Below are 27,175 nucleotides of genomic sequence, written 5' to 3' on the forward strand. Positions count from 1 at the left end.
AAACGAAATTTTCAAAAACTAAGTACCTAGTTGAATCATTCATTTAATTCTTGTTTCCCTGTCAATATTGAAGAGGTGGATAGCAGCCCCTGATAATCAGCTGAGATCTGGCAGGAAGACCACATGGAAAAACCCTCAGTTCTTTGGAATTCTTACCCTAAGACATTATGGGTTGTTACTGTTCATTGCATCTTTTCTTATGTAGTTACTGTTATAAACCAGGTAAACAGTTTAAACCAGAAAGCCATTTTTTTGGGGGGAAATGACAAAACAACCTAAAGAGAAGAATTATTAACATTTAATTGATTAATAAATAATGCCATAAAAAAACTAATTTTGTGTTGAAATCATGTTTTTTATTCTTAAACGGGGGTTCGATTTGAAAACTTAAAATCCGACTCCAATCATCTTTTGATCTAATCCAAAAGTGTTCCCAGGGATTTTTGTTATGATTATGCTGTCTTTAAAATAAATTTTAAAAAAGGTTGTTTTTTAGGAGATATCTTCTGCAAAGCAGCAGTGGTTCATTAGAAATTCGCCTCTTGTTGCTGCAGTATTTGCAGTAGAACTGTTGGCTTGAAGTGACCCCGCCCGCATTCCCCATCATCTGTTCGTTTACACTCTCTTCCATTAGGTTATAGCCCCTCACAACTTCAACCTTTAACATTAGTAGTGCAGTAAAAAGGATGAACAATTCTGAGCTATCCTGCCATACAGTTTTAATTCCAGCTCTGGAAAACGAAGACCTACATGGATCTATTCTGCATCAGAATGGAGCAGAGCAGACAACTTGTGGCTCACCGATTTTAGATTTAATGTAACAAAAACTAGCATTTTACATTTTTTATCTGCTCCTGATTCACTAATGAAATAAGGACATTCAGAAATGCAATTTTCACCTTCATTTACTTTAAATGTCCCCCATCATGGGAAAAATACTGCAAAAAAATGTATTTTTGCATTTGTTTTTGTTTTTTTTTAAACAGTGGTTGTGTTGCATCATAAAACAAAAAACGTCTTCAAATATTTCAAGGTATGTTTGAAACAGCGGGAACCTTTGACAGAATTTCTGGATTTTCGTTCCTGACAAACAAAAACATATCTTAAGCCCTCCTCATCCTCTCGACGCTTCCTGCTGGTCCCAGATCAGCAACCACGCCCCTCTTCCCAACTGTCTTCTGGTGCCCCACCGCTAGGCAAAAGCAGAAACCGACCTCAGGTCAGGACTATACAACAAAGCTGGAACTGCATCCGTTTCGGGTTTTTTCTGAAAGCGGTCTAACCTGTTGAGTCTAGAACTGAGAGCGCTGCGGTTCGAGCGCGCACAGAGAAGATACGTCGTTACCGGTCTCCCACGTGTCCCTCCGCCCGTGAGAAATATTTTTCTGTTTTTCCTTTGCCAAAGAACGAGTCAGGGTAAGTGTTGGAAACGCTTTTTGCTGCGCAAAACACTTATTTTACAATGTAAAAATGTAAAAAAATGTAAAGTGTTTATAGTAACTGAGGTTTAACTTTTTGAACCGGAACGTTTAACATCAGTTTTGAGGAGTTCTTTGATGAAGAAAAATGGCTTTTTTTTAAATGAGTGTGTGTGACGTAGTCCATGTCGAATACTTTTAGAAGGAAAAAAGTAGATACGCCTAAATATTTTCTCAAATTTGACACTTCTAGCAAAACCTTCTTAAAACTCTGAGCTCGAATTATCCTCGTGCCCACTGGAATTAAGACACTCATTTTCATCTTCAATTGCAATTTTTATTTTTATATAAAATAGCGTAAAATAAGAAACCCAAAAACAGCACGTTAAAAGATGAAAAGGTTAAATTCTTTGTCCTGTCCTAAATTCTCATCGATGCTGATTTACTGCTTTACCATTTGCATATGTACTGCGCACGCGCGCGTTGGTCAGAAGGAACAAACCAACTGATAAGAGCACAGGGGACTGTTTGTGGAGTGTCACAAGTTCAAACATGGACAAGGACCTAACACGGACTAGGATGCAGATAGGAGCTGCTCTAATCTGTGTAACCTGGTTTCGAGGGTAAAACCTGGTCTCGTAGAATAGAAATCCGTTTGGATTTGGTTTGGAGGTTTACATGTGCAGCACTAACCAGGTTTTCACATCTCAAATGTTCCACAAAGACACCATCACATCACACAATGTGCTTTTGATGTAGTTGACAGTCACATGTCAGAGGAACCAGATTTCCATGGAAGGAAATAATCTATCAGGAAATGAAACTTTTTTTTTAAGGAAGCAGGTTACTTATAGCTGATTGTAACCTTATTGTTGCTTCCTTTTATAATGTCTGTATTTGCTAATCTGCAAACCACAGCAATTTGTGCCTTTTGTGAAAAACATTTAACCCATCCCGATAAAGCAGATATGTGGATCATTCCTTTGCACGTTTCCCTGCCAAAAAAATGGGTTTGACTGCTACAGGTGTATCCTACCATTAAAAGAAGAAAAGATGTTGGTGTTGATGGATAAAGTTGTCATTTGTGTCTAAGGTCAGAACACATCTTTTTGGTCCTTCTCTCAAATGACAACAGGCTGTGGAAAAGAGGAACCGACAGGAGCAATTTAAACAGGAAAGGAGAGCACTCAGGCGACAGATTTTTTGTCTTCCCTGCATCACTGTGGGGACTCACAAACACAAATTTAGAAACCCTGACAAGGAGGTATTGATTTGATATTGACATCCTGACGCTGACCTTCGGTTGATTTATTTTAAGGTTGACCTTCCTCTTGCAGGAACTTCTTATCTGGCTATTTAATTTAAGTGCAAATTAAAAGATTTTAATTTTAAATCAATTAAAAATATATTTACAATTCATCATTAATAGACAAAGAATGATATGGATTTAAGCTCTTATCCTTTTCACCAGTTGAGTCAGTCTGCAGAAGCAGGAAGTCAGTCGCTCTTAGTCGCTCATGACAGGACTTGTGGTTACCATGCGTGACTCACGCCTGTACTATGCAGCCCTCCCTTGAGCTCCCCGTCTGTGTCTTTGACTCTCCTCTTTCCTTCAGTTTCCTAACAGCACTCTCCCTTGTCTCTTTTTATTCCAGAGGCCCAAACCCCTCAAATGACACACCTATTGTTCACCCAAACTTCCAAACTTTAGGTCAACTTTCACAAATGTAGTCACTTCCAGAGTCGGCATCTGTTGAATCATGTTTTTTGCCCAGCATCTGTTGAAACATGTTTGCCTTTAACCGACATTGTCGGAAGTCCCTTATTGTCGGGCAAACCCTCCACCTTTCTTCAACATTGCTAAAAACGAATAGCGAAATTAAAGTTTTAGCTCTGTTTATGTTGTTAAAACCAGTAATTATACCAAGCAGCAAGTCTTGTATGTCTACTCCTCAACAGAGGCTTTACTGTCTGAGTCTCTCATAAAGGATGTGTTACAGACTGGAATGCACCGGTTGCTAATTTAGGAAGAAAGTAAAGGCCGTGAGCAGAGGCAGCTGTCTTTGTAGAGGAGTGCAAGAACAGATGTGTGGGATGTGTGGGAGGCATGGAGCACATAAACCAGGCCAAGGGAACCCCAGACCTCATGACCTGCTGTGATTACCTGGATCAGGTGTGTCCAGTCTATCAGAACTTGCTAGAGCTGGACATGTTGGAAAACAAGCGGGAATGTGGCCTTCGATCCCCACCTCTGATAGAAACTCTATGCATGGTGGGAACCCAGCAGATTTAGTCATTTGTCCGTGTTGGTCATTATCAAAGCACTGCTTCCCACCAAAGTCAAAACGTTAAGTCACACAACCTGCAAAGTATTTTCCTTTTATCTGAATTCTTTCATGTGATCCTTGCCCCCATTACTCCAAAGAAGCTGAAAATGAGAGATGATCATTATCGTTAAAGAAAGCCCTGCAACATGAGCCAAAGGAAGAGCTTAATTTTATTTGCTTTGAGTGCTGCCGCTGTTTGTCTGCATCAGACTTCTACGCTAAGATGGGTTTAGTTAGCCCTTTTGTGTCAAATTCCACAGATTTGGTTAACAAAATGTACATGGTCCTCTGCTAATATTGTTTGTTTATCTCACAGACAAAGACACCAACATTTTAAAAATAGGTTCATTTCACCAGTGAAAGAATGAAAACAAAAAACAAAGAATTATCTTGGTTAAAAAGCAGACTTTCACATTAATGAATGTATATACTGTACGTGTATATACTATAATGTACAGCATATACATTTATTAAAATGAAAGACATCCATCAATCTGTATTTAAAACTAAATCTAGGTGGGAACTTCTGCCTTTCCTGTTCAAATCAAAAGCAATCAAACTCCAAACTCCCCATTATGTCCAAATCCAAATAAAATGCCAAGTTTGGGAAACATTTTTTTCCCCATTAAGGCTTTAACAGTTTATAAGAAGATACAGTATAGCAGTAAACACTCTAATTATGAGATTCAACTCAGATTAATCTTCACACAAATTAATTTTTCTGATCGAATGTATTGTTGAGGTTGAAACTCGCCGTTTCTTCTAAATTCTGCACATCTGCAGAAAGGTAGCTGTAATGCAAACAGTTCAGCAAAACGACCACTTTGTCATGTATACATTTAAATTTATCCCACAATGGGGACATTTTTTCTCTGCATTTGACCCATCCCCTGGGGTAGCAGTGAGCTGCAGACGAGCCAGGCTCAGGAACCAAAGTGATTCGAGGCCCATTCAAATATTAACATGTTCATTTAAAATTATTTATGTCTTGTTTGATTTCTATTTAATAATTAAATCAAGTCCTTTTACTAAACCTTGTGGGGGAAAAATATGATACAATGTGATCATCTCAAAGACATTTATTTTCACACGGAACAGGTAAACCAGGGTCGTCATGCTTAACACAGATTAGAACTCCAACAATATTTATAAGGCATTTTGATATATACATTTTCGTGGTAATAAAACAAGCACAGTTAAAATAAAAGTTTCAAATTAAATATACTGTAAATTACATTTAAATAAAGTGCTGATTAAAATATTACCTTATAACCTGCTGATGAACTAGACAAATTAGTCATCTTAATTTTTGTCACAACAGTCTGTTTTTTAAACATGTTACAAATCCCATGTTCACCTCCTAATGAGACTCTTGGACCTGTCTCCTCGACATGATCAAATCTAGTCTGTCAAAATCTACAATTCCAGAATCGGAACAAGGAAGTGAAGACTTTAACCACTTCTGATTGGTCAGACTGATGACATGTGATTAAGCCTCCAAGACTGATCGGTGGAGACAGTTAAAGGGGCGGGACTTTTCCCAAAACAGCTGACAATACAGCTAAATCGCGGTACCGTCATTCTTATCAAATTGTCTTTAATATAATCAAATAAACACAAAGAAAAAAAGTCTTTTACGATCTTTCACATTCCTAACTACTCAGTGTTTTATCAGGGCCTGTTTGGATGAACACAGAGCTGATATCCTAGAGATGGTAAATGTTTTTAGATCAGTTAATGAGGACAATTTCCCACGGCACACCTGACCATCTCCCACGGCACACTATTGTGCCGCGGCACACTGGTTGAAAAACACTGGTATAGACTATAAACTATGTTAAATGATGGAGGAGGAGTAATCACTTCACAGCTAAGATAGTTGAAGTTTTAAAAGTCAGTCTCTTTAAAGATGACTCCAATTCATTGCAGGTGATGTGCTGCATTTGCTTCGGTAGCATGATCAACAACAGAGGCTTCTCTTTCATTTCTGCTTGTGCTTTTACAATGCAATAAAAGCTTCAAAAAGAGCATCAAACAAAGCTTTGGTTGCTGCGGATGCCTGGATTTGTAGTTTATTGGCAATAGAAGTTTGACAGGAAAAGGGAAAACAATTACGGAGTCTGCTTCTTCAGAGGTCTACCTCCTGGGAGTTTTTAATCTAAGCAATGAATGAGTTTGATTTTTTTTTTTTTTTAAAGGAACAAAGCAAAAGTGAATAGAAGAGTGTTGTAGAAAATGAAGCATTTCTAAAGTAAGTGAAAAGATCAGTTGGAGACAGAAGTTTATATAGAAAGTGTAAAAGACCAACTTCAAACAAATATCATATTTTTAAATTTATGAAGACATTATTTCCCCTTTTTTAATTTTCAATTTAATTAGCGAAAACAAAAAACAAAGAAAGGCCTAACATGTAATAGCTGATACTCTGCTGAGAGTTTGAATGTTTCATACATTGTCTTCTCTTAAAGCAGATGTTTGTTTTTAACCTGAAGCAGCTAATCAACAGATGCAAATGGATGGATTACTTGTTCCAGAAAGAAGTGACAGAGATCTGTGAAAACCTGTTGTAATGTGGTTGAGATTGAGTTGACAGCAGCTGCTACTGTCTTGAGGGTTTTTCAAACTTTAGCTCACACCACTGTAGGATCCAGAAACCTTAAAAAACCTATTTTCTCTGGAAACATTCTATGTTTTATGCCACTTGTTGACCTACCGACATCCCTGCTTCAAAAAATAAAAATAAAAAGAAGAAAGAAGCTCAAACAATATATATCCGATGGCATGTCCAAAGCACGGCCCACATAGTCAATTTTAAACTTGCCAACAGCCCTTCTAAAAAAAAAAAAATATGGCTCCAGCACTTTTGGCAGAGGCATAATCTACATGCATCCCAAAAAAAAGTGACTTTTATAGTTGGTACACACTCAAACGCCGGCGGTCTGCGGCAACGCTGTGAACGTGGCTAGCAGAGCTGTGGTCATGTGGATTTTGAAAGCTTAGGTTGGATTTTCGCTCCAAAAACGTAGCTCTACGTCGGCCTATTTTAGAGAGTCCATAACTACTAAAATTGCTAAAACAAGTTGTGTCTCGAAACAAAAACAAACATTAATAAAAAGGTCAAATCTCCCTATTCATGTGTAATTTTTTTATATCTTAGAAATATATAACATAATCGGTGTACTAAATATGTTCACTTGTTTTAATACACACAATAGACAATGCTGTTGGTTATTTCTTCCAAATATGTGGCCCTCTAACTATTTGGAGAGTGATTGAGGGAAAAAAAGTACCTAAAGATTAAACCTCTGGAAACAGGAAAAGGGGAAAAAGGACTCCAGATGGGAAGAAAAAAATGCATTGAGAGCTAAAAACAACAGAAAAGAGAAGGAAAGAAATAGGGAGAGTATTGTGCCACAGCTAGAACAGAAAGCTCTTTATCTCAGCTTCAAGCAGAGCTGAGTGGTTTTCTACAGACGGGAAAAACAAAAATGTAGATGCATCCGTTTCCCAGTATTTGCTCAAAAACAGTATAAAACATAAATTGAGCTGAAAAGAATGCTTTTTTCTTTTTAAAATAAAGATATCAAGAAATTTATGTGCAAGTCATCCAGTTTAAGATTCTGTCACTTCTTTTTAAGTATAATCTGAGATTATTTGTGGAAAATTAAAACATTTGTTTAAAAACTAACAATAGAAAAATTCTTGCAATTTAAAAAATGAAACTTTAACCTTCAACTGAACCGGGTTTACAGATTCTTTCACAGTGGATGACAAAGTGTTCAAAAGTCTTTTTTTGTTCTTTAAATCTGTGACAGCCTTAAAGTCAAAGTTAACATGTTAGACTATCCAGGTAAAACATGGAAGGTTGGGTCAAGTAGATGGGTTTGATCGTTTCCCACCCTTACCAACAGGTGGATGCTGACGTTTGCATGAACACAATGGTTTGAAAAGGCTGCTCCAGCACTTCCCTCCAGCCCCACCCAACACAAACATTTGTCAGACAGGGTCTTGGTAAAGGAGCAGCGAGGTGCCATCTTTAAAGTGTAAACACTCTTTTACTCCCCTCCACCTGACCTTTGAATAGTCTCACCTTCATTTTGTTTGCTCTATGTCTTTTGATACTCTTTTTTTCTGTTTGTCTTAGTTCGTTGTCACACCCAGCTCTCTGTTTCTTTTTTCTTCTGTAAACCATTCTCCATTGCTTGTTGGCGTAATTCCCATTCTCTGCATTCCCCCCGCCTGGCCCTGGGTTGCTGTGGGGAGGCGCTGGGAGAGAAGCACTCACCCTGCTCTTCTCTTTCTTTCTCCATGCCAAACTCCCACCAGCCATCACGGAAGGAGGGATTATTTACATAATATCCTTTACTGGGATCACTTTAAACTAAAGGCCACTTGTTTCTCTTTTGTATTAACGAGTGTTAGATCATTCTAGGATTCTAGGGCAGGAACATTTTAATTAATGTCCCACTCCGATCATCTTTTGACTGAATCTTAACATTAGCGTTGCAAAAACAATTGCGAACAATATTGGAGCTATCCAGCTGTACAGTTTGAGCCAAATGCCAGCTCTGACGAGTAAAAAAAAAAAAAAAAAAAAAAAAAAAAAGACATGAATGGATCTGGGTTTTTAAGTGGATGCATCGGAATGGAGCAGAGCAGGGAACTTGTGGCCTTCTGACTGTAGGACCTAGGTCCAGCTACAGTCTTTTCCAACCGTGTTTTTGTTTCTATTTTATTTGAATTTAGGATTAAAAATAAACTAGAAAACAAATAATAAAGTACTGAAGAGCTTTTTATTTCATTCTCTTAAGTTTATTAAACCAGCAAACAATTCAAGAAACACCTTTTATTTTCTGTGTACAAAATTACACTGGTTTCTCCTTTCTGGTCCTTTTGGTCAATCTACGACCAAAGAACCATCCAGAAAGTTGTAAAAGCAACAACAAACTCTAACAGTGCAAGTGTTTTAGAGCTATTTCGGGGAAACTTCTTTCATGATTGAGTTTCTGCAAAACTCCATTCTAAACAGTTTGGAAAATTCAGTGTGTGCTTTCACCGTCCACAGAAGTGAAGTCGTATCAATAAATATAATGCATTTTTGCTTAAAAAATTGCTTAAAATATACAACATAAGCAAAAACAAGCCCAATTTGTGTAGGTGTAATCTGCAATGGAACAGAAAATAACGTTTGGCTTAAGTTGTGGCGTCTTTCTGCTTTATTTCTCCAAAAGAATTCTTGCATGTTTTGATTTGAGCTTAAACCAAATTTCAGACTATCCTGCTATCCTGATATTATTGTGTCTACAATTAGTTCTAAAATTGCTCTTTAATATTGAATAATATTGTTTTTGTTCTTTTGTTTCGTAACAGTAATTTTTGGTCTCTGCATTTTATCATCCCTACAAAAGGCGGGCATCACACTGCAGCTGACTCCGCGACTCACTTCATTCATAAACATCCAATCCGCTCGTCTACTTTTGCTCAGCAGTCACATTTTGCTCACACGTCTAAACTCAAGTAACTGTGACATAGCTTTGGGGTGTGTGCTCGTCTCCATGGTGGGGCGGTCAGTGGAAAACTGCAGTAAATGGAAAATCTGCTGTGTTATTTAAGCCGCTTCCCTCCTGATCTGCATGCTTTCTCTGCTGGTGTTACTCAGCGTGGCAGATATTACAGGATGATCTGTGAACAGTTCCTTTCATTTAATTACATGTTTCTGCTGCCATCAGACTCCATAACTTTGTTATCCCCACGAAACAAAAGCCTTGCTCAAGATTATGATAAAAATGCTGTGACTAACCAATATTTCCATTTTTCGTGTTCCTTTACAGACGTCCTCAAGTCTGAAGATGACGAAGATCTGCGCTTTGGTGCTGATGACACGTAAGTATAAATCTTTTGAGTCGTAATTTAAAATTAAAGTCCCAATCTGATCATCTTTTGATCCATTGTAAAAGCGTTCCCAGTGGTCTTTTAATGAGGATTATGACATTTTTAGCAGGAATTTAAAAAGCTGTGAGGTTTTCCAGGACATAGTTCTGCAGAGTGGCAGTAGTTCATTAGAAAATTCACCTCTGAGTTTTGTGTGGGACCGTTGGCATGGAGCAACCCCGTCCCCCTTCCCTTTCTGGTTGCTGAGAGCACGGAGCATGGAGTTTGTGGCCCACGCATTGTGTTTCTATGTCACAAAAAAGCTCTTTTTCAAATGCCTTTTTTTCCTTCTGCTCCTGTTTTACAACCGTTTGAATAAGAAAATACTCAGAAATGCAATTTTAGACATAATTTCCTCTATCATTAGAAAAACACACTAAAGACGTTTTAAAAATACCAAAAACACAATTTCCATTGGAGTGGGTCTTTAGTGAGAATACATGTATCATTTGAAATGATAAAGAACTGCTTTACCACTTCATGCTGTTAGTTATTCAAACATAATTTTATTTTCTTAATAGTAAATGATCCTTCATTTTTTTGTACTACATAAACTAGAATATGCATCTGCTAAGCAAAGAGAGAATCATTATAGCAACTAGGGTTGTGCCGATGGACGATATCATCGTCCATCGTGATGGGTGACTGACATCCCGATGGAGAGACCACCATCGTGATGCCACGCCCCCGCCACGTTGCGCGTCGACATCATAAGCCGCGGTTACATGAATCCAACCGTGTACATGGGCCCAGAAAAATGTTTTCAGAATATAAAAACGTTCACTAAGGTCACAATTTCGGTCGGAATAAATCATTCGCACACGCGCAGTATTCGCACATGCGCAGTTTGAAAACCGGAAGAGGATACAACTTCCGCCGAGCGGCTTTTTTTCCAAACTTTATTGAAGGTAACAATTCAATACAAAACGATAACAGCGCCGAGCGGCTATATGCATTGACATGTCAGCTCGGTAAAATACGAGACGATTTTCTAAACGTGCTTTTAATAATGTTACGGTTATTATGAAACACCTGTTCGCTCATCATTTGAATTTTAATCCGTGTGGTCAGTGCTTTTTCTGAACGTAGCCAGGATTAGCAGTATGCTAACACGGGCTAACAACATTAGCTTTGGGTGGTGCTGCATCCTGTGAATAACATCAGCCTTTATTTAGTCGGGACACGACTGGAAACACAAATCCACGTGATTGATTGAATGTTTTCTAAGGACTGAGCGACATTTCTGCTTTGAAGCTCAAACCGCTGTGTCTGCTGACGATCCGAACTGTGCTCAGACACACGTTTAGACCCGGTTCTGAGTTTGATAGCTCGTACCCCTAGAGCTGCGGGACGGATCGCAGTCTTAAATCTCCCACACATACCGCTCATGTACCCCCCCCCCCCTTCCCATCAAACATAAAGCTGTAAATCCGCCCTCCGCTGGTCCACTTCGCTAGTTAAGTGCGGGAGCGGACCACTTCTTTTCTATTTTGCTTGTTACTTTTTCTGTAAAAGTCACTTCCCTCAGTTTATACTGGATCATCGCGGATTAACCATTAGTTGGGAAATAAAAGGAAAAAAGCAAAATAACAAATAGCAGTTATATAAGAACGAAAAATGTAAAAATACCCCCCCCCCCGACGATGTCATCGTCCATCCCGATGGTTGACAGCAAACATCGTCAACGGCCAAATTAGGGGACATCGCCCAACCCTAATAGCAACCATAAAAAGTTTAAGTAAAACAAAAAACCATATGTCATTTCTATTATGCAGTATTTTCCCCTATATTCGCGAGAGACAGCCGCAAATCCGCTGAATCCGCCAATATGGAGAACCGCCCCCCACCCCTGCAGCTGAAGAATGTCCGTCACAAATCCTCACTCATCAAAAAACCTTCTGAAACATTTCTGATGCTTTGGAAAAACATTTATTAAAGAACATTGGAATATTGCTCCACATAAGGAGTTTGTTTTATTCATAGGAACCGACTGTACCGTAGTGTACTTTAAAACACACATTAGGAGCGTCACTCTTTCTCTCTGTGCCTTAACAACACCAGGATTATGTGCTTCCTCCTTCATCAGTTAAGTGAGACAGGGAGTCTTCTTCCAGAACAGGTCGGTTTCATCCATCATTTATTCATCCGGATGATAATTATTCTCCAGGATTATCTTCCTCAGCAAATCAGGATATTTTCCGGCCACACCTGAGTCAGCTGATGCCATTTCTCCTTGCAGGGACACAAACTTTGGTTGGTAGCGCTTAGGACCCGGTGAAAATAGCTGTGAGAAATTCCTTTGCAGCCGGCGTGCCCTTCATCTCCACTCCCCTCCACTCCACTCCCCCCGCCGCTGCACCACTTTCAAACACAAAAGTCTCATACAAGCATCTTGAGCTGAGTTTTTGTGATGAACCAGAGGAATCACATGACTGGAAAAAAATCTGCGAATACGAGAAACCGCAAATATTGACATGTGAATAAGTGGGGGAACACTGTAGACTTATACTGTGGGTCATAATAACTTACAGCAGAACAGATCTTAGAATAAAGTGAATATAGAAATAACCTACCAAAATATTGCTTTTAAGAATGCAAAAACAAAACAAAAAACAACCCTAACCCACTTATTTATTATAAAATGGTATTTTTATGTTGTCATCCTGTCATTCAAGGGTTTACAATATAAGTTCAGTGAATTTTGGGGTCAGGCACACACCACATTAAAATTCTTTGCAGTTCTGCTTCACTTGTTTGAAGCATTAAATAAAAAAAAACATAGCAAACACCGGCCATTACCCAGCAACAGGATGTTTAGATGTAATAGTTTTCAAAACTACAATTGAATTATGGTTTAACCCCCACTCCAATGAAAATGCTGTTTTTGGTGTTTTTAACATTGTTTTGTAGCATTTTCTCGTGATATATATAAAGAAAAATCCGATTAAAACTTGCATTTCTGAGTATTTCTTAATAAAAATCATGGTGAATCAAGAGCAGACTAAAAAATGCTGTTTGAAAAAGCTTGTGGTTGTTCAAACTACAGTCAGCGGGTTGCAAGCTCCCTGCTCCGCTCCGTTCTGATGCATCCACTTACAGACAAATAGATCCATGTACGTCTTCATGTTCCTCGCCTGAGCTGGTAATTGGCTCAAAACTGTACAGCTGCATAACTCTAAGGTTGCTCACCATTTTTGTAGCGCCGCTAATGTTCGCTTGGGGTTATGGGGGGTGTTAGCTAGTGGTAGGGAGTGTAAACAAAGGCATCATGGGAAATGACCGCTGGCTTACTTCCACGCCAACAACTTGTAGGCGAATTTCTTATGAACTACTGCCGCTCTACAGCAGAGGTTTTTTAATTTTCCCTTAAAACCACAAAATCGTCATTTTAAAGAAATATTGAAAAATGCTTTTACAATATATCAAAATATAACTAGTGGGAGATTTGAAACAGCATCAAAGCTTCAACTGCATTTAACCCTTCTAATATGTGTCTGTTTCCCCCTCCTACAGTCATATCACTGGTGTTTGCAGAAGAGACTGGTTAGTATTTTACTTCTGGATGTTCTTTTTTAAGTTTTGCCTTCCTGTATTTCACTGTTCTTGTTTTTTTACACCAATTTAATTTAGCTAATGTAAATACATTTCAATGTTGTAATTTTATTATCTTTCCATGTCATTAGTTTGGAACTAAGTCAAATGTTTGTGGTCATCTTTTCTTGTGTGTCACAACTTGTAATGTTCTTTTTTTTCTCTTTTAATTTCTTCAGGAACAGATGATCCTTTCAACTTTGGTAAATAACCATTATTCTGCATTTTTGCAGAAAATAGATGTAACAAAAGTCACAATTAGCTACTAAGAGTAAAGTTAAATCAAGTTTCGATTTTCCCCTCTAAGTAAGTTTTCTCTCATCTGTTGACATTTGTTATTAATGAGCCCCCTCCGTTTAGCCCAGAAGTAATATTTTTTTAAAACAGCTCAGCTAAACAGCATTAAAGAAAAGAAATCACACAGAGATGTATTATCCATCCATCCATCTTCTTCCGCTTATCCGGGACCGAGTCGCGGGGGCAGCAGTCTAAGCAGAAATGCCCAGACTTCCCTCACCCCTGCCACTTCCTCCAGCTCCTCTGGGGGGACCCTGAGGCGTTCCCAGGCCAGCCGACAGACATAGTCTCTCCCATGTGTCCTGGGTCTTCCCCGGGGCCTCCCCCCATCAGGTCATGCCCGGAACACCTCTCCAGTGAGGCGTCCAGGAGGCATCCAGACTAGATGCCCGAGCCACCTCAACTGGCTCCTTTTGATGTGGAAGAGAAGCAGTTCTACTCCAAACTCCCCGTGGGTGATCAAGCTTCTCACCCTATCTCTAAGGGAGCGCCCAGCCACCCTGCGGAGGAAGCTCATTTCAGCCGCTTGTATTCGGGTCCTCGACCCACAGCTCATGATCATAGGTGAGTATTGGAACGAAGATCGACTGGTAAATTGAGAGCTTTGCTTTTTGGCTCAGCTCTCTCTTGACCACGACGGACCGATACAGCGCTCGCATAACTACGGATGCTGCTCCGATCCGCCTGTCAATCTCACGCTCCGGTCTTCCCTCACTCGTGTACAAGACCCCAAGGTATTCCTGCCCCATGTGGTACTCCTCCACATGGGGCAGGGAGACTCCACCCACCGAGAGATGGCAAACTACCTTTCTCCAGTCGAGAACCATGGCCTCAGATTTAGCGGTGCTGACCCTCATCCCACCCCGCTTCACACTCGGCCACAAACTGCCCCAATGCACGCTGGAGGTCCCAGGTTGATGAAGCCAACAGGACAAAGTCATCTGCAAAAAGCAGAGATGAAATCCTGTGGTCCCCAAACCAGACCCCCTCTGGCCTCTGGCTGCGCCTAGAAATTCTGTCCATAAAAACTATGAACAGAACCGGTGATAGAGGGCAGCCCTGCCAGAGTCCAACGTGCACCGGGAACAGGTCTGACTTACTGCTGGCTATGTGAACCAAGCTCCTACTCTGGTCATACAGAGACCAGACAGCCCTCAGCAAGGCTCTCCCAGAGCACCCTCCACAGGATACCACGGGGGATGCAGTTGAACGCCTTCTCCAAAACCACAAAACACATATGGACTGGATGAGGGAACTCCCACAATCCCTCTAGCACCCTAAAGATGGTGTAGAGCTGGTCCACTGTTCCGCGACCAGGACGGAAACCGCACTGTTGTTCCTGGATCTGAGGTTTGACTGACAGATGGACTCTCCTCTCCAGTACCCTGGCATAGACTTTCCCAGGGAGGCTGAGGAGTGTAATTCCCCGGTAGTTGGTACACACCCTCCGGTCTCCCTTCTTAAAGAGGGGAACCACCACCCCTGTCTGCCAGTCCAGTGGTACAGTTCCCAACTCCCCTGTGAACCGCCACCTTAACGTGGTGGGGGAGTTTGAGAGCTCGAGTGATCCCAGAAGCTAAGCTGTCTGGGGCTTAAAGCCCGTGGTAGGGTCTCCCATGGCAGACAGATGGGTGACGAGTCAGACAAAGAGTGGTTAGAAGCCCCCGATGTGAAGACCCAATTACGTCGCCCAGATTGGCGTCACTGGGGCCCTACTCTGGAGCCAGGCCTGGGGTTGGGGCTCACAGGCGAGCGCCTGGTGACCGGGGCTCTTGCCACGGGCCCCGGTCAGGCTCAGCCTGAAGGAGCAACGTAGGACCACTCTCCCATGCGCCCACCACCCGTAGGAGACCTCAAAAGGGGCCGATGCAATGTGGTTTGGGTGGCAGTCGAGAGCGGGTGTCTCGGTGGCCCAAACCCCGGTCATGGAACTTGGCTTTTAGAGATGTATTATAAAGTATTATATATTTATTTATTTATTTTTTATTTTTTTTAACTTGTCCTGTCCAACAGCTGGGCAGACAGATGAGAGCTGAGGGCCTCTTGTGTTGGACATATTTTACTTTAACAAGAGGGGTTATTAATCTTCAGACAAACCAAAGGTATGTCTGAATAAACCCCTTTTGTAATTGAGGCCAAACTTTATTAATTTCAATCATGTCTGAAAATCTTTGGTGTTGGACCGGACGGAAAAGGAAAGAGGGGAAGAAGAGAGAGGGACGTTAGAGAGAGGGGGGGTAGGGGGTGATAATAGGAGGGGAAGGGGGATAAGACCATGAAGCAGCATAAAGCAACAAGTTTACTGGTTGTTAATCATTATGGTAAGGTTCAAATGTAGAAAAAAAAGAAAAAAAAGGGGCGGAGCCTGTCCACACACACACTCAAATGTTATAAACACACCTGCTAGCTGCAAAAATGTCCACCTGTCGACATGTACACAAAACAGATAGTGTTCACACGCATACTTATGCCTTAAAACCAACTAGTGTGAAATATTTCAGTCATTCAGTCATGCAAACTGTTAGTGCAAAAAAAAATAAAGTATTATATTTAATTACTTTGCTAGTGGCTGATTTGAATGTATGTTCCATGACTTATTTTTGTTTTTATTACAGACTACTACAGACTGCGGGTCGGGGGCCTCATTCTTGCTGCGGTCCTTTGTCTCATTGGCATCACTATCCTGCTAAGTAAGATGTGTCACGGACACACACACACACAGGGATGCACAAAAACAGTCTGGTAAATTCTTGGATGTCTATAAACAGAGCCGACGTCTCTTCTCTTGTAGGTGGCCACTGCAGGTGCAAGTTCAACCAGGACAAGAGGTCATCATTAATCCATTTGGAAAACTTTTCTAGTGCTGGAACGGAAGCTTTTAGCTCATAACTCTTTGTTTTTGTTCTCATTGTGTGGTTTGCTTTTGTTTGCAGGAGGAGGACAGGAAGCAATGCTCAGCCAATGCTCACCGATGAAGGTATTTCACAGACAAACACGTCCTTTAACTGATGGAGAGATCCACTGCATAAGCCGTCAGAGTCAAACAGCTTTACATGCTTCCAATTTTAGGAATGTAGTCAAATGTAGAGCTAAAAAATAATTATTCTGAAGTATACAAGAAGATATATTTGCAGTGGAAGTTGATTTAAAAGAGAATATTTTATTTACGGAATATCTACAAAATAAATCTTCCCTTTTTTTTAAAAGACTTTTAACATTCAAAGGACAATTTCACTCCACTCTGGTTTTAAGAGGCACTTCTACCTTTGCTTCAAACTATTTGGTTTGTCATCCCCTCCCTAAGCTCACTGCCAAGGTCCAAAGTTATATTTACTCTGTCCATCTGCTTCATGGCAAAAAGCCTTATGTCACACACATGCGCGCTATCTCCGAGTGGAAAACTCTCATTGAGCGGCGCTGAGATGCCACGGACCTCGCTGTGGAACAGGTGGCGGAACACGGGGTGCCCCTTAGGCACAGAGGGGGGAGAGGACCGGTGTTATATGCTGCCTTTTTGTGCTTTAGAGTTGGGCACAGTTAATAAAACAGAAAAATGATATGGTTTAACCTTTGAAGACCTGAGGATATCCAGGTGCTTCCTGGTAAATTGGAGTTTTTTATCCATCAAATCATTTCTCATTATTCCAACTGTAACTCTACAAACTGGTTCCAAAAAACCCTTAGATTAAAGGTTAATAGAATACATGAAATTTAAAGAAATAATTCCAAAAAAGGTATTTCATGAAGTGCAGATTTTTTGTGTGTTTTTGTTTTGCATAAGGCACTGTGGTTAGGGTTTCTGTGAATTGAACTTGCTAGTGTTACATACCTAAATTGTCCTAATATTATTTACATGACTCAATGCTTGTTTGTATACGGATGGCAGTCATTTTGCGCATCCATTTTGACAGTGTCCTTGCCTTTTTGTTTGTGTACAGGTCGTGCCTGCAACTGCTAAATTCCGACAGTAAACATCACCTTTCTCAAACTTGTAATTGACAGAAAACAGTCGACAGAGTCATCCGACCGGATGAGATGCTTTTTGTTCTGATGCGGAGTCAAACAGGAAGTAGACGGCACGCAACTGATCTTTGGTGTGAAGCTGAAAAGTGAGCTTCTCATCTGCAGCCTGTACCTCTATGTGTACAGATGCAGCCCCTTAGAAATGCATTTTTAGTTTTCAGACAGTTTTTAAGCATATTTGAATCCCCCCACCTTTAAAACCATGTAATAAGCAACAGGTCTTTCTTAAACCAATCAACAGTTTTAAATGTACATACTTCACATGTGATTCTGTTACTTTTATGGAACTTTGAACTTTGACAAAACACAGAATAATCAGGACTTTTAACTATTTTTTGGCCCAAACCTTTGATTCTAGAAAAGACAAAGAGAAAGTAACTTTAAAACAAAGGATTACAACCAAAAATGACTTTTAATATCCACATACTGTACTGTAGCTTGTGTCTGAAATGTTTTCTTTTCTCACATAGTGTGCATTTAAAATAAATGTCAGTTTAGATAATAGTCTCCCGCCTGACCAGCTTTAACTTTTTTTAATGTCTTTACATCATTTCATAAATATCACCTTCCTGTAGTTGTGAGGGATTAGAATGATGCTGGTGTTTTTACATTTACAGGTTTAGCTTTATGGAGGAGCGCTCTGAACTGTACTGTGGAGATTTGTTTCTATAAAGGAAATGTAACCATTAGGAGAGTGGGGCTCACTGTAATATCTGCGTAACTGTGTAGATGGATGTATTGCACTACTCTGACTTGAGTAATATAAATTTTTAATAAACACTAAAATTCTACTTCGTCTTGAGTTCTTTATTTATTGTAAGCATGACTTTTTATTTATACTTCCACCTTAAGTCAAAAACAAGATTTATTTAGGAGGCAGCATAAGGGATGATTTCTTAATTTGACTTGGCTGATATTTGTCAAAAGTTCTTATGTAGATTTTGTAGTTACCCAAAAACTGTTTTTCATTTTCTATAAAAATCTAATTTAACAATTAATTGAACAAATCTGTTTTGTTGTACCTTTTATCAAAATCATTTAATTTAATATCCTATCTAAGAAATAGATTTTTGTTCTGCAACTTGTGCCTTTATTTAGAACAGATATTTTACAATCATGTCAAGTGTGTCATGAAGAAGCAATAATGAAGGTAAAAGCAGCTGCTACTTTCACACAGCTAAATTCTCCAAATGAATGAACGTTAGTGGGATTCAGCAAAGCCCTGCATGCTCTTTTTTTTTTTTAGTTATACAGTTCTGATTTTTTTATATCATTTATGTAGATTTCATGGCGGTCACCTGAAGCCATTGCATAGAAGGGATTCACTGCTACTGTCAATGCCACATGACATTATTAAAAAAAATATAAACTATTTCACCAGGAAAACAGTCTCTTGGGGAAAGGTTTTTCTTTAACCCTTGTGCTATCCTAGGCACTTGAACATTGGGAGTTGGGTCATCTAGACCCACTAGACAGTGCGCTGAACCTTTGTTCTTCAATGATTTGTTAACCTCACTGGTGTCCATGGATTACATGAAATCCTCTCCGCCTTGATCCACCTTTTTCATGGTAGGGAGAACACGTCAATGTAAGGGTGGGTTCATCTAGGATAGCACAAGGGTTAAGAGAAAATCCTCAAAAATACACAGAGATGGATTACTGTGAACAACCCACAGGAGACAAGAAAGTCATTTAAAAAATAGTGTTTACTGAAGTAACTGAACCAGAAAAAATGACTGGGATGGGGGGGAAAACAGGATTTCACAGAGATCAACCAAAACCAGGTGAGACGAAAGAAAGGTCAGAGCTGGAAGTGAATCCCACTTGTTAGATTTGAAGAGAGGTTGTGGTTCCATCTGGAGGACACTCAAAGAAATCTGTTTATTTCCCACTATTTTAGAAATGTCATTTGAATTACTGTTGCTTTTGTTTATACATGTAACTGTTTTTAGAGTTCTACCATTCAGCATTTCCAGAAAAATGCTGCTCACTGGCTCTGTCTCAATCAGTTTTTATCAGCACTTATATTATATTAGCATTTATATGAGCACTTCCTGATATCATTAAAGTTTCTGCCGTAACTAAAACTGCCCATTTTCCTTGTCCATTATCAAATTTGGTGACTTTTATTGTGTTATTTTTAATCTTTTCATGTTACCAGAACAGGTAAATAAATAGGGAAAAAAACTGGAATACCAATATTGCCTGCATAGTGCTGGAAACAGCTATATTATTTTCCCCAATCTGGCTTTTTAAATATAAAAAAGATCCCTTTATTCCCTTCAAGATATTTCATACACGGAGACCTGCTTGAAAGGAGAGGAACAAGATTTATCTAAAGATCATCAGAAAGCTTCAAGAAAGCAAGAAAAGCATCTGACCTCATTTCAACTTGTGAATAAATTAAAAAACAAAGTATTGAGGAAAACTTTTTCAATGTTTGACTTGATAAAGATAATGTTTGCTCAGAGAATGTTTTCTTTTTTGTTTGTTATTGTTGCTGTGAATTAGTTTTACAGGAAACTATAAATCACGTTGCTGTTCCTGTGCATGAAGGAACCTTGTATCCTCCTTTTGTTGTCACATTGTTGGCCAATGGGGTTGAATTCCAGTACTGAAGGGGTGAAGAGATGTTGAAAACTCAGCAGTGCCCTCAAAACCGCAGTTTGAGGTCCACGTGGAAGTTTGATTTAGGGCAGGAGACTTTTATCCCTGATTCTTCTAATCATACTTTCCCACCACTATTACCTTTTTTTTCTCTTGCTTTTTTTTTTCAAACTAGAATCCCCCTCACTGTTTTGTTATGATTATCTAAAACGTTCCATCAAGAAGCAGGAAATATTTAATTAATTTTAAACATAGTGTAGAAAAGGTCTCTGAGACTCCAACAATCAAAACTGAATTTTAGAGCATTTAAAGGTTAGAATATCCTGGACAAACAGTCTGTATACAATAGTATTCAACCATCTACTCTGGTTTATTTGGGCTCAAATACGACTACATGGGAAAATATTACTTCTTTTTTCTTCCACACCATGTAACCATGTGTCATAAAAGGACTTTGAAATAAGGCTTGAAGGTGACTAACACCCATATCTAACTCAGACGGAAATTGAAGATCTATCATTATTACCCAGAGGCAACATTTGGCTGTAAGAAGATAAGGCTGTTCAGAGGTCAGTGACGTGTGCAGCTTATGACATCTTTCAACATTTGCGTGAATGATGGAAAGATCACTGAGAGTCTGAGCAAAAGGGGGAGGAGACAACAGACCAGTACCACAAGGAAATATACCACCACAAAACAAAGTTGGAGCCACACTAAAAGCAGTAGAGACCCTTTTATTTCAAATCAGGAAAACAGTATTTTTATTATAATAATTAACATTAGTATTACATAGACAATGCATTTTAATATGACAAAGATTTCCTCTTTACTCTTCACAAACTATTTAGAATTTTTTTTGGATATGACAGATTTTTTTCTTTTGCTTTTTTCCTGGAACTCAATAAACATAATTGTTCTTTGTCTGAATTTCCTGATAACAGCTGTTTCCCTGTGCTTTTATTTTGAAAGTACTTACCTGAACTCAGGCACAAACCTTTTTTTCAGCTTGATGAGTCAGGGTGTTTTGTCTCACCTGCACTAAGCCGTTTAGCAGACACAGCAGAGGTCTTAGGATCGACAAAGTCTTTAAAAGTTTTATTTTTAAGTCTTCGTATTTTTATAAAGTTTTTTTATTTCTTTGTCTTTCATAGGCAAAGCATTCAAACTGTTTCCAGACTATTATGGATCCAAACCATCAACATCAGATTCCAAGCGCTCCTCCACAGGATCTGAACGAGGACAAGTCTTTTCCAAGTAACTACCCTGCTCCTCCACCTTACCAGACTCTGCAGTTTCCAGGACCCTCTCAGCCTGGAATGGGATTCCCGCAGCCACAGGTAGAACAAAAAAAATGCTTCATTGTATGTAGTTTGGGTAATTAAAGTAAATGTTAAATAACATTAACTGACAGTACAGTCTCAAACAAAGGATTTTTTTGGAGCGCTGACCACTTGGAGATGTCTGAAATGATGATTTGAGGTTTTATTTTTTAATATATTTCCGAACAGAAGCTATAAATTATTTGTAAAAGTTAATCTCCAATCAACTTTGTTAAATTAAACATTATGTTATTATCATAATATTTTTTATTATTTTTTTTAGTCTTTCCATTTTTCTGTTTTCCTTTTTTGTCTCTTGAAAAACACATATTTTTTTATAAATATTTCTTTATTTTTTTTTCTTTTATCTCATATTATTAATTGATAATAGATTTTTTTCCTTTTCATTTGAATGTAATAAACATCTTGTAATCTTATCTAATGACAAGTATTACAAGTAAGAACAATACTATGGAAAAGTTTACCCCATGGAACACTAGTGGAGTTGGATAAAATGCCACCTGTCCAAGAACAAAGACATAAATCACATTACAATGAACACTGGGCAACTTATTAGGATGAAAGCCCTTTTTAAAAGTTAAGGAAATGTAAAAAATGAATAAAAGAAACACAAAAAGAAATGGTGAAGCAATGTAGTAAATCATTCAAATTGCAGTTTTCATAAAAGATAAAAGTTGGACTCTCTGTCTTTTTTTTTGTCTTAGCTTATTTTAACATATGATCATAAATTCATCCTAAAATTAGTTTTTATATCTCTAATGGGTTTCTAGCAGGGATTTGGAAGTCCGCCACCATTTCCGGTTGCAACATACGAACAGCAGCCGTACCCTCCAGGCTTCCAGTACCCAGCGCACCCCGGTGCCTTCAGTGTCCCCCCCACAGTTGTACTGACCAGAGCCCCTTTACAAGACCCTGTTAACAACTACATGTGCTACTCCATCTTCACCACCATCTTCTGCTGCCTGCCGTTTGGAATCGCTGCCCTCATCCATTCCAATGCCGTGAGTTTACTTTGGTATCTAACTACAGTTTTGAACCAAATTGGTTGAGCACTGTTGTCATACAACATAAAAGTGATTTTGGTTTTTGCAATACTTACATTTGGTTAATGTTGCGGGGAACTATATTTATATATTTTGGGTATGATGTAATTTCACATGAATGTACACACAACAGTAATGAATGAGCAAGTAAATATTTGAATCTGGGCCTTTTTAATTTAAACACAACAATATTGAAACGAGCAAGGAATTACCTCTTAATTTGGAATAATTCATAATTCAATTAAACTCATACAAGTATCAGTTCATAAGTAAGGCTGTGTGCAATCTAAACTGATGTAGAAGTGATTAATAGTTGATATTTTGCCAATTTAGAATTTTTTGTCTGAAATCAAAATGTCATCATTGTTAGGTCAGCTTGTCTATGAATTTATCATTAGGCAAACCATTCAGCAAACTAATATGTGAGTTTATAAAATGATCAGTAATGACTGACCACCGACAACCAGGAAGTTCTTATCTTTTTTCCACTAGTTAGGCAAACTTTTCTTTAAATTATGACTTCAGAAATACATTATTCCAGGGTGTAAATAGCCTTTTTCAGAGAGGTTGTGACTATGTGTGAGTCTTTTCAGATTTCTCCCACAGAAAAACATTTTATTAGGGTTATCAGGGTATACCTACAGTGGCTAAGATCAGCCCCTTAGCTATTCCATGAAGAAATGGTACATAGATGCATGCATTGACTGTTAATAATTAACCAGCAGGTTACTTGGATAGGTTACTTACTTCGCCGCCTCAGTTTGGTCTCTCATTGCTAAGTAAAAGAACTAAGAAGGGTTTCAAATAATGCATGAATCATATTAAAAAATGATTATTTTATTTATCATAAAGGAGATGTCAACAGACAAGACTTGAAACTCTTAAATCCTGAGTATTTCTTGAGCTTTTGTGACTACAGCTGACTCGTTTTAAATGCATTTCTGTTTCCAATGTGCTATAAAATAGATGTTCCACATTAAAAACTGCATTCTTCCCCCCACACAAAAGCAAACAAAGGCAGTTTAAACAAAGGCAGTTTAAATTTACAAAGGGAATAAAGCACTGTGTCCTGGTTAGTCCATCCAAATGGAGGCACGCAATTGAGGGAGGGTGGAAGGTTGAGATGGTTTATTGTGAAAGGGAGTTACTCCATTGCTGTTAGCACTCTGCCCTTTATTGTGTCCATGGAAAATACCTGTTGTGTGTTCAAGAACAGGATTAACAACCCCCTCCAAAAAAGTCTTATGTTTCATTATCAGAAAGGATCTTTAGAAATCAGCTACTTTAGTAAGGAGAAAATAAACACCATGAAGACATGAATGATGTAGTAAAGAGTTGTGACTATCAGCTGCTGTAAAAAGACTGACTGTAATCAACCTTTGGTTTACGGAAAATGTTTTCCCAAGTCATAAATTAGCCATCTGGTGGGTGAACTTTGTGCGTCATTTCCAGTAGTGAGTGGGTTTGGAGAGCGGAAGCTCTTGTATTTGTATCATTAGAATAAAAAATGTAGTAATTCATCTGATTATTCTGTCATTTTAAAAAAAAAGTACGTTTTTATCATTTTTGGTAAGAGTCCTCCTTTTTATATTTTGCTTTCTTTCTGTAGTGACCAGTTTAAATAAATTATGGGAGCGTTCTGAGAGAGTTCTGGGGCGATTGGAGCCCAGTCACCCATGCAGAAATGTAAAAAAAATGAATTAAAATAAAGTCAAACCAAGTGAAATATCCTATAACAGAAAGCTATAATAACACTAGTTTCTTGGTTTGACTGAATGCAGCTTTAATGACATTATTATAAGGTGTATTTACACTGTTTTCATAGTATTAGTTATTAAAGACCAACCCCAATGAAAAATGTGTTTTAACATGTTTTGGTAGCATTTTTCTCACGATGGAGGACATGAATTTTGATGAACTATCACTGCTCTGCAGAAACTATGTCCTAAAAAAATTACGTGATTTTCATTTTGCCTAAGAATTCATAATTAAAAGACCACTGGGAATGCTTTTACAATATATCAAAGATGATTGCACGATCATAATAGTATTGTTTTGAACAAAAAATGTTTTTATGCTAATTTTTGCAGAGTTATAATTGAACAACAGAGTTTTAGCACCACTTCCTAATTAATTTTCCTCTAACATGGAGATTCTCTCATCACCTGTATATGTGATTTTGTTTCTTTCTTCCACCTTCAGGCCAGCAGAGCCAATCAGATGGGCGACCGGGCTGGAGCAGAGAAAAATGCCAGATTAGCCCGGAACCTAAATCACACAGCTGTAGGATTGGGGATTCTGGTTTACATCATTTTTGTTGCTGTAATGGTGTTTGTTCTTCTTTATTAATAAGTTAGTTGGAGCATCTTTATTTAATGCTCACTCATGTCAGAGACTCAGACAGCATTATTGACATTATTGACATGATTTAGTAAACACAAAACCACAAGACATGTTAGAAATATGTTGAAACTAATGTTGCAAAGAAACTGTGATCAAGTCTGATGATCAGTAAATGTTTAAATACTGTAAAGGTGTTCTTATATCTATGTACATATGCTATAATGTAGTTGTCAAATGATTGTGTTTTTATTTGCACTAAAACTGTGTCTCTCATTTTGGGGCACTTGTACCCACTAGGGTTATGCATTGCACATTTTTAGGTCTTTTAGGTAGTTTTCATATTTTTTATATATCATACTAAAAATGTTTTTAAAAAAGTTTTAACACACATTTCAGAAATATATATTTTTAGTTAGGAAGTCTATATCTAGCTTTTGTTTTTAATGCTAATGGCCAATACTCACCCATGACATCATACATGATATTAGAAGTGTCTTCAAAACCCACAACTTTGTGAATTCTAACAATGAAGTCATGATTTATTTAGTATTTATCTTTACCTACAACTGTATTTTAAAAAATAAAGCATTTCCACTTGTTTATTGGTCTTTTATTTATGCCAAAGGCATCAACAGCATGAAAGCATGGATCCATCCTGGCTTGTTTTAACAGTTCAAGTAAAATTGGGGGATATTTTCTTGGCACATTTTGAGTCCCTTAGTACCCATTGAGCATCATTACAAAGCCTCAGCCTACCTGAGAATTGTTGCTGACCATGTCCATCCCTTCATGACCACAGTATACTATCTTCTGATGGCTGCTTCCAGCAGGATAAAGCTAGAATAATCTCAGACCTTTCTTGAACATGAGAGTTCGCTGGACTCCAACAGCCTCCACAGTCACCAGATCAGGATACCTTTAGGACGGGATGGAACTGGAGATTGGCATCATGGATGTGCAGCAGACAAATCTGCAGCAACTGTGTGATGCTGTCATGTCAACATGGACCAAACTCTCTGGAGAATGGTTCCAGTACCTTGTTGAATCTATGCCACTAAGGATTAGTTCCGAAGGCAACAGAGGGTCCAATGCGGTAGCATGATGTAAAGTGGCCGGCGAGTGGATATATACTGTATGTATTAATATGTATGTGTGTGTGGGGGGGGGGGGGGGGTGTATGTGAGCGCGCGTGTAGTTGCTGTCTTGTTTTGTTAGTCCTATAGATGGCAGCAGAGGACAAGATGGCCTCGTGGCCAGATATTTCTGGGGTGCCCTTTGTTAAGCTGCAGAGTCAAAAAATAACTGCAATATTTTGGGTTATTTAGCCTGTTGTAGGAGAGAGAAAAAACTGTTTTATTTTTTTCAAATGCCTATTTCTACCTTTTAATTCATTTATATTTAAATGTTACATTCAGCAACTAAATCTCAGCAAGCTAAATATTTATTTAAAGTAAAAAAAAAATTATATTTACATATTCAGTTTACGTCCAATGTCTTCGTCCTGCAGGTTGGAAGTGTCTTCTATCAGTATAGCACAAGGACATGCATAGACAATTCAGTTTAGATAGCTCAAAATCCAGCTTTTATTTTGGTAGAATATTTCCGTTTATCAGCATATTCCTTTGTATGTTAGCAAAATATTTAGTCAGGAGTTAAGCATTCAGATCCAAACTAAATATTTGGTTATAAACGAAATATTTATTTTGAACTTAAATATTTAAACAAGTATGTATTTAGTTACAAAGCTTAAATATTTAAAAATATAGTTCATACTTACAGTATTTTACCATGGAGTTCTTATCTCAAGAAAGGAGGATGTAATGGGTGACGTAAACAGGTAGGAAGCTGTGTGTTGGATGCACATTGTGTTGCCTTGGAAGAAACAATGGCGTTGAACTTGTGTTAAGCTGCAAACGTGCCTCTTGGATGGAGTGAGCCGAACGATTATTTTATACAAATGCAACTTACTAAACCACAGTTTATTAGGATGACTGCAAACAAGATTATAGATCAATGTTAAAGTGCTACTGCAAGACAAACCGAGAAACTCCAGATCCAAGAGAATAAGAGCTTTGTATGTCCAGAATTTGACCTACATTTGGTTTGTTGTTTGTCACCTTAGACAGCAAAACCTGAGCTTTTTCTATGTTAACGCTGCATTTATTACACCTGTTGCATGTTATTTGATTCTAGTCTCAACCTGATTTTTTTGTTTCTTGTAAATCCATTTGTTTGCCAACCTGCCAAAAGTTGTT

The 27,175-nt window shown here is 38.5% G+C and overlaps 2 protein-coding genes across 6 annotated transcripts; both read left to right on the forward strand.

Moving 5' to 3' along the window:
* Window positions 1-1,143: 1,143 nt before the first annotated feature.
* On the forward strand, window positions 1,144-18,378 carry fxyd3 (FXYD domain containing ion transport regulator 3). 5 transcript variants are annotated; one of them, XM_078933121.1, is made up of 8 exons: window positions 1,144-1,219; window positions 9,577-9,628; window positions 13,190-13,219; window positions 13,447-13,470; window positions 16,180-16,254; window positions 16,356-16,392; window positions 16,498-16,541; window positions 17,567-18,378. In XM_078933121.1, exons 2-8 carry the CDS (start codon window positions 9,595-9,597, stop codon window positions 17,596-17,598), a joined length of 276 nt encoding a protein of 91 aa, XP_078789247.1. In that variant the 5' UTR covers window positions 1,144-1,219; window positions 9,577-9,594; the 3' UTR covers window positions 17,599-18,378. The 5 variants fall into 5 exon arrangements, with proteins under 5 accessions (XP_078789247.1, XP_004077833.1, XP_004077836.1 ...); XM_004077785.4 differs by having other exon boundaries at window positions 1,206-1,416; window positions 17,503-18,378; XM_004077788.5 differs by having other exon boundaries at window positions 1,211-1,416.
* Window positions 18,379-21,149: 2,771 nt separating this feature from the next.
* Window positions 21,150-25,520, forward strand: LOC105355901 (uncharacterized). The gene is made up of 4 exons (XM_078933120.1): window positions 21,150-21,259; window positions 21,346-21,531; window positions 22,305-22,535; window positions 24,780-25,520. Exons 2-4 carry the CDS (start codon window positions 21,376-21,378, stop codon window positions 24,924-24,926), a joined length of 534 nt encoding a protein of 177 aa, XP_078789246.1. The 5' UTR covers window positions 21,150-21,259; window positions 21,346-21,375; the 3' UTR covers window positions 24,927-25,520.
* Window positions 25,521-27,175: the final 1,655 nt, after the last annotated feature.

The sequence above is a fragment of the Oryzias latipes genome, chromosome 16, assembly GCF_053564925.1.
Source record: "Oryzias latipes strain Hd-rR chromosome 16, Olatipes_Hd-rR_3.1".
NCBI classification, from domain to species: domain Eukaryota; kingdom Metazoa; phylum Chordata; class Actinopteri; order Beloniformes; family Adrianichthyidae; genus Oryzias; species Oryzias latipes.

What these genes read in the sequence shown, in the direction of transcription:
- fxyd3 (XM_078933121.1), top strand. Translation starts at nt 9,595, where the DNA reads ATGACGAAGATCTGCGCTTTGGTGCTGATGACAC. An exon ending in AAGTTCAACCAGGACAAGAG is followed by an intron (nt 16,393 to 16,497) that starts GTCATCATTAAT and finishes TTTTGTTTGCAG; the next exon opens with GAGGAGGACAGGAAGCAATG. An exon ending in GCCAATGCTCACCGATGAAG is followed by an intron (nt 16,542 to 17,566) that starts GTATTTCACAGA and finishes TGTAATTGACAG; the next exon opens with AAAACAGTCGACAGAGTCAT.
- LOC105355901 (XM_078933120.1), top strand. Translation starts at nt 21,376, where the DNA reads ATGGATCCAAACCATCAACATCAGATTCCAAGCGCTCCTCCACAGGAT. An exon ending in TGGGATTCCCGCAGCCACAG is followed by an intron (nt 21,532 to 22,304) that starts GTAGAACAAAAA and finishes ATGGGTTTCTAG; the next exon opens with CAGGGATTTGGAAGTCCGCC. An exon ending in CCCTCATCCATTCCAATGCC is followed by an intron (nt 22,536 to 24,779) that starts GTGAGTTTACTT and finishes TTCCACCTTCAG; the next exon opens with GCCAGCAGAGCCAATCAGAT.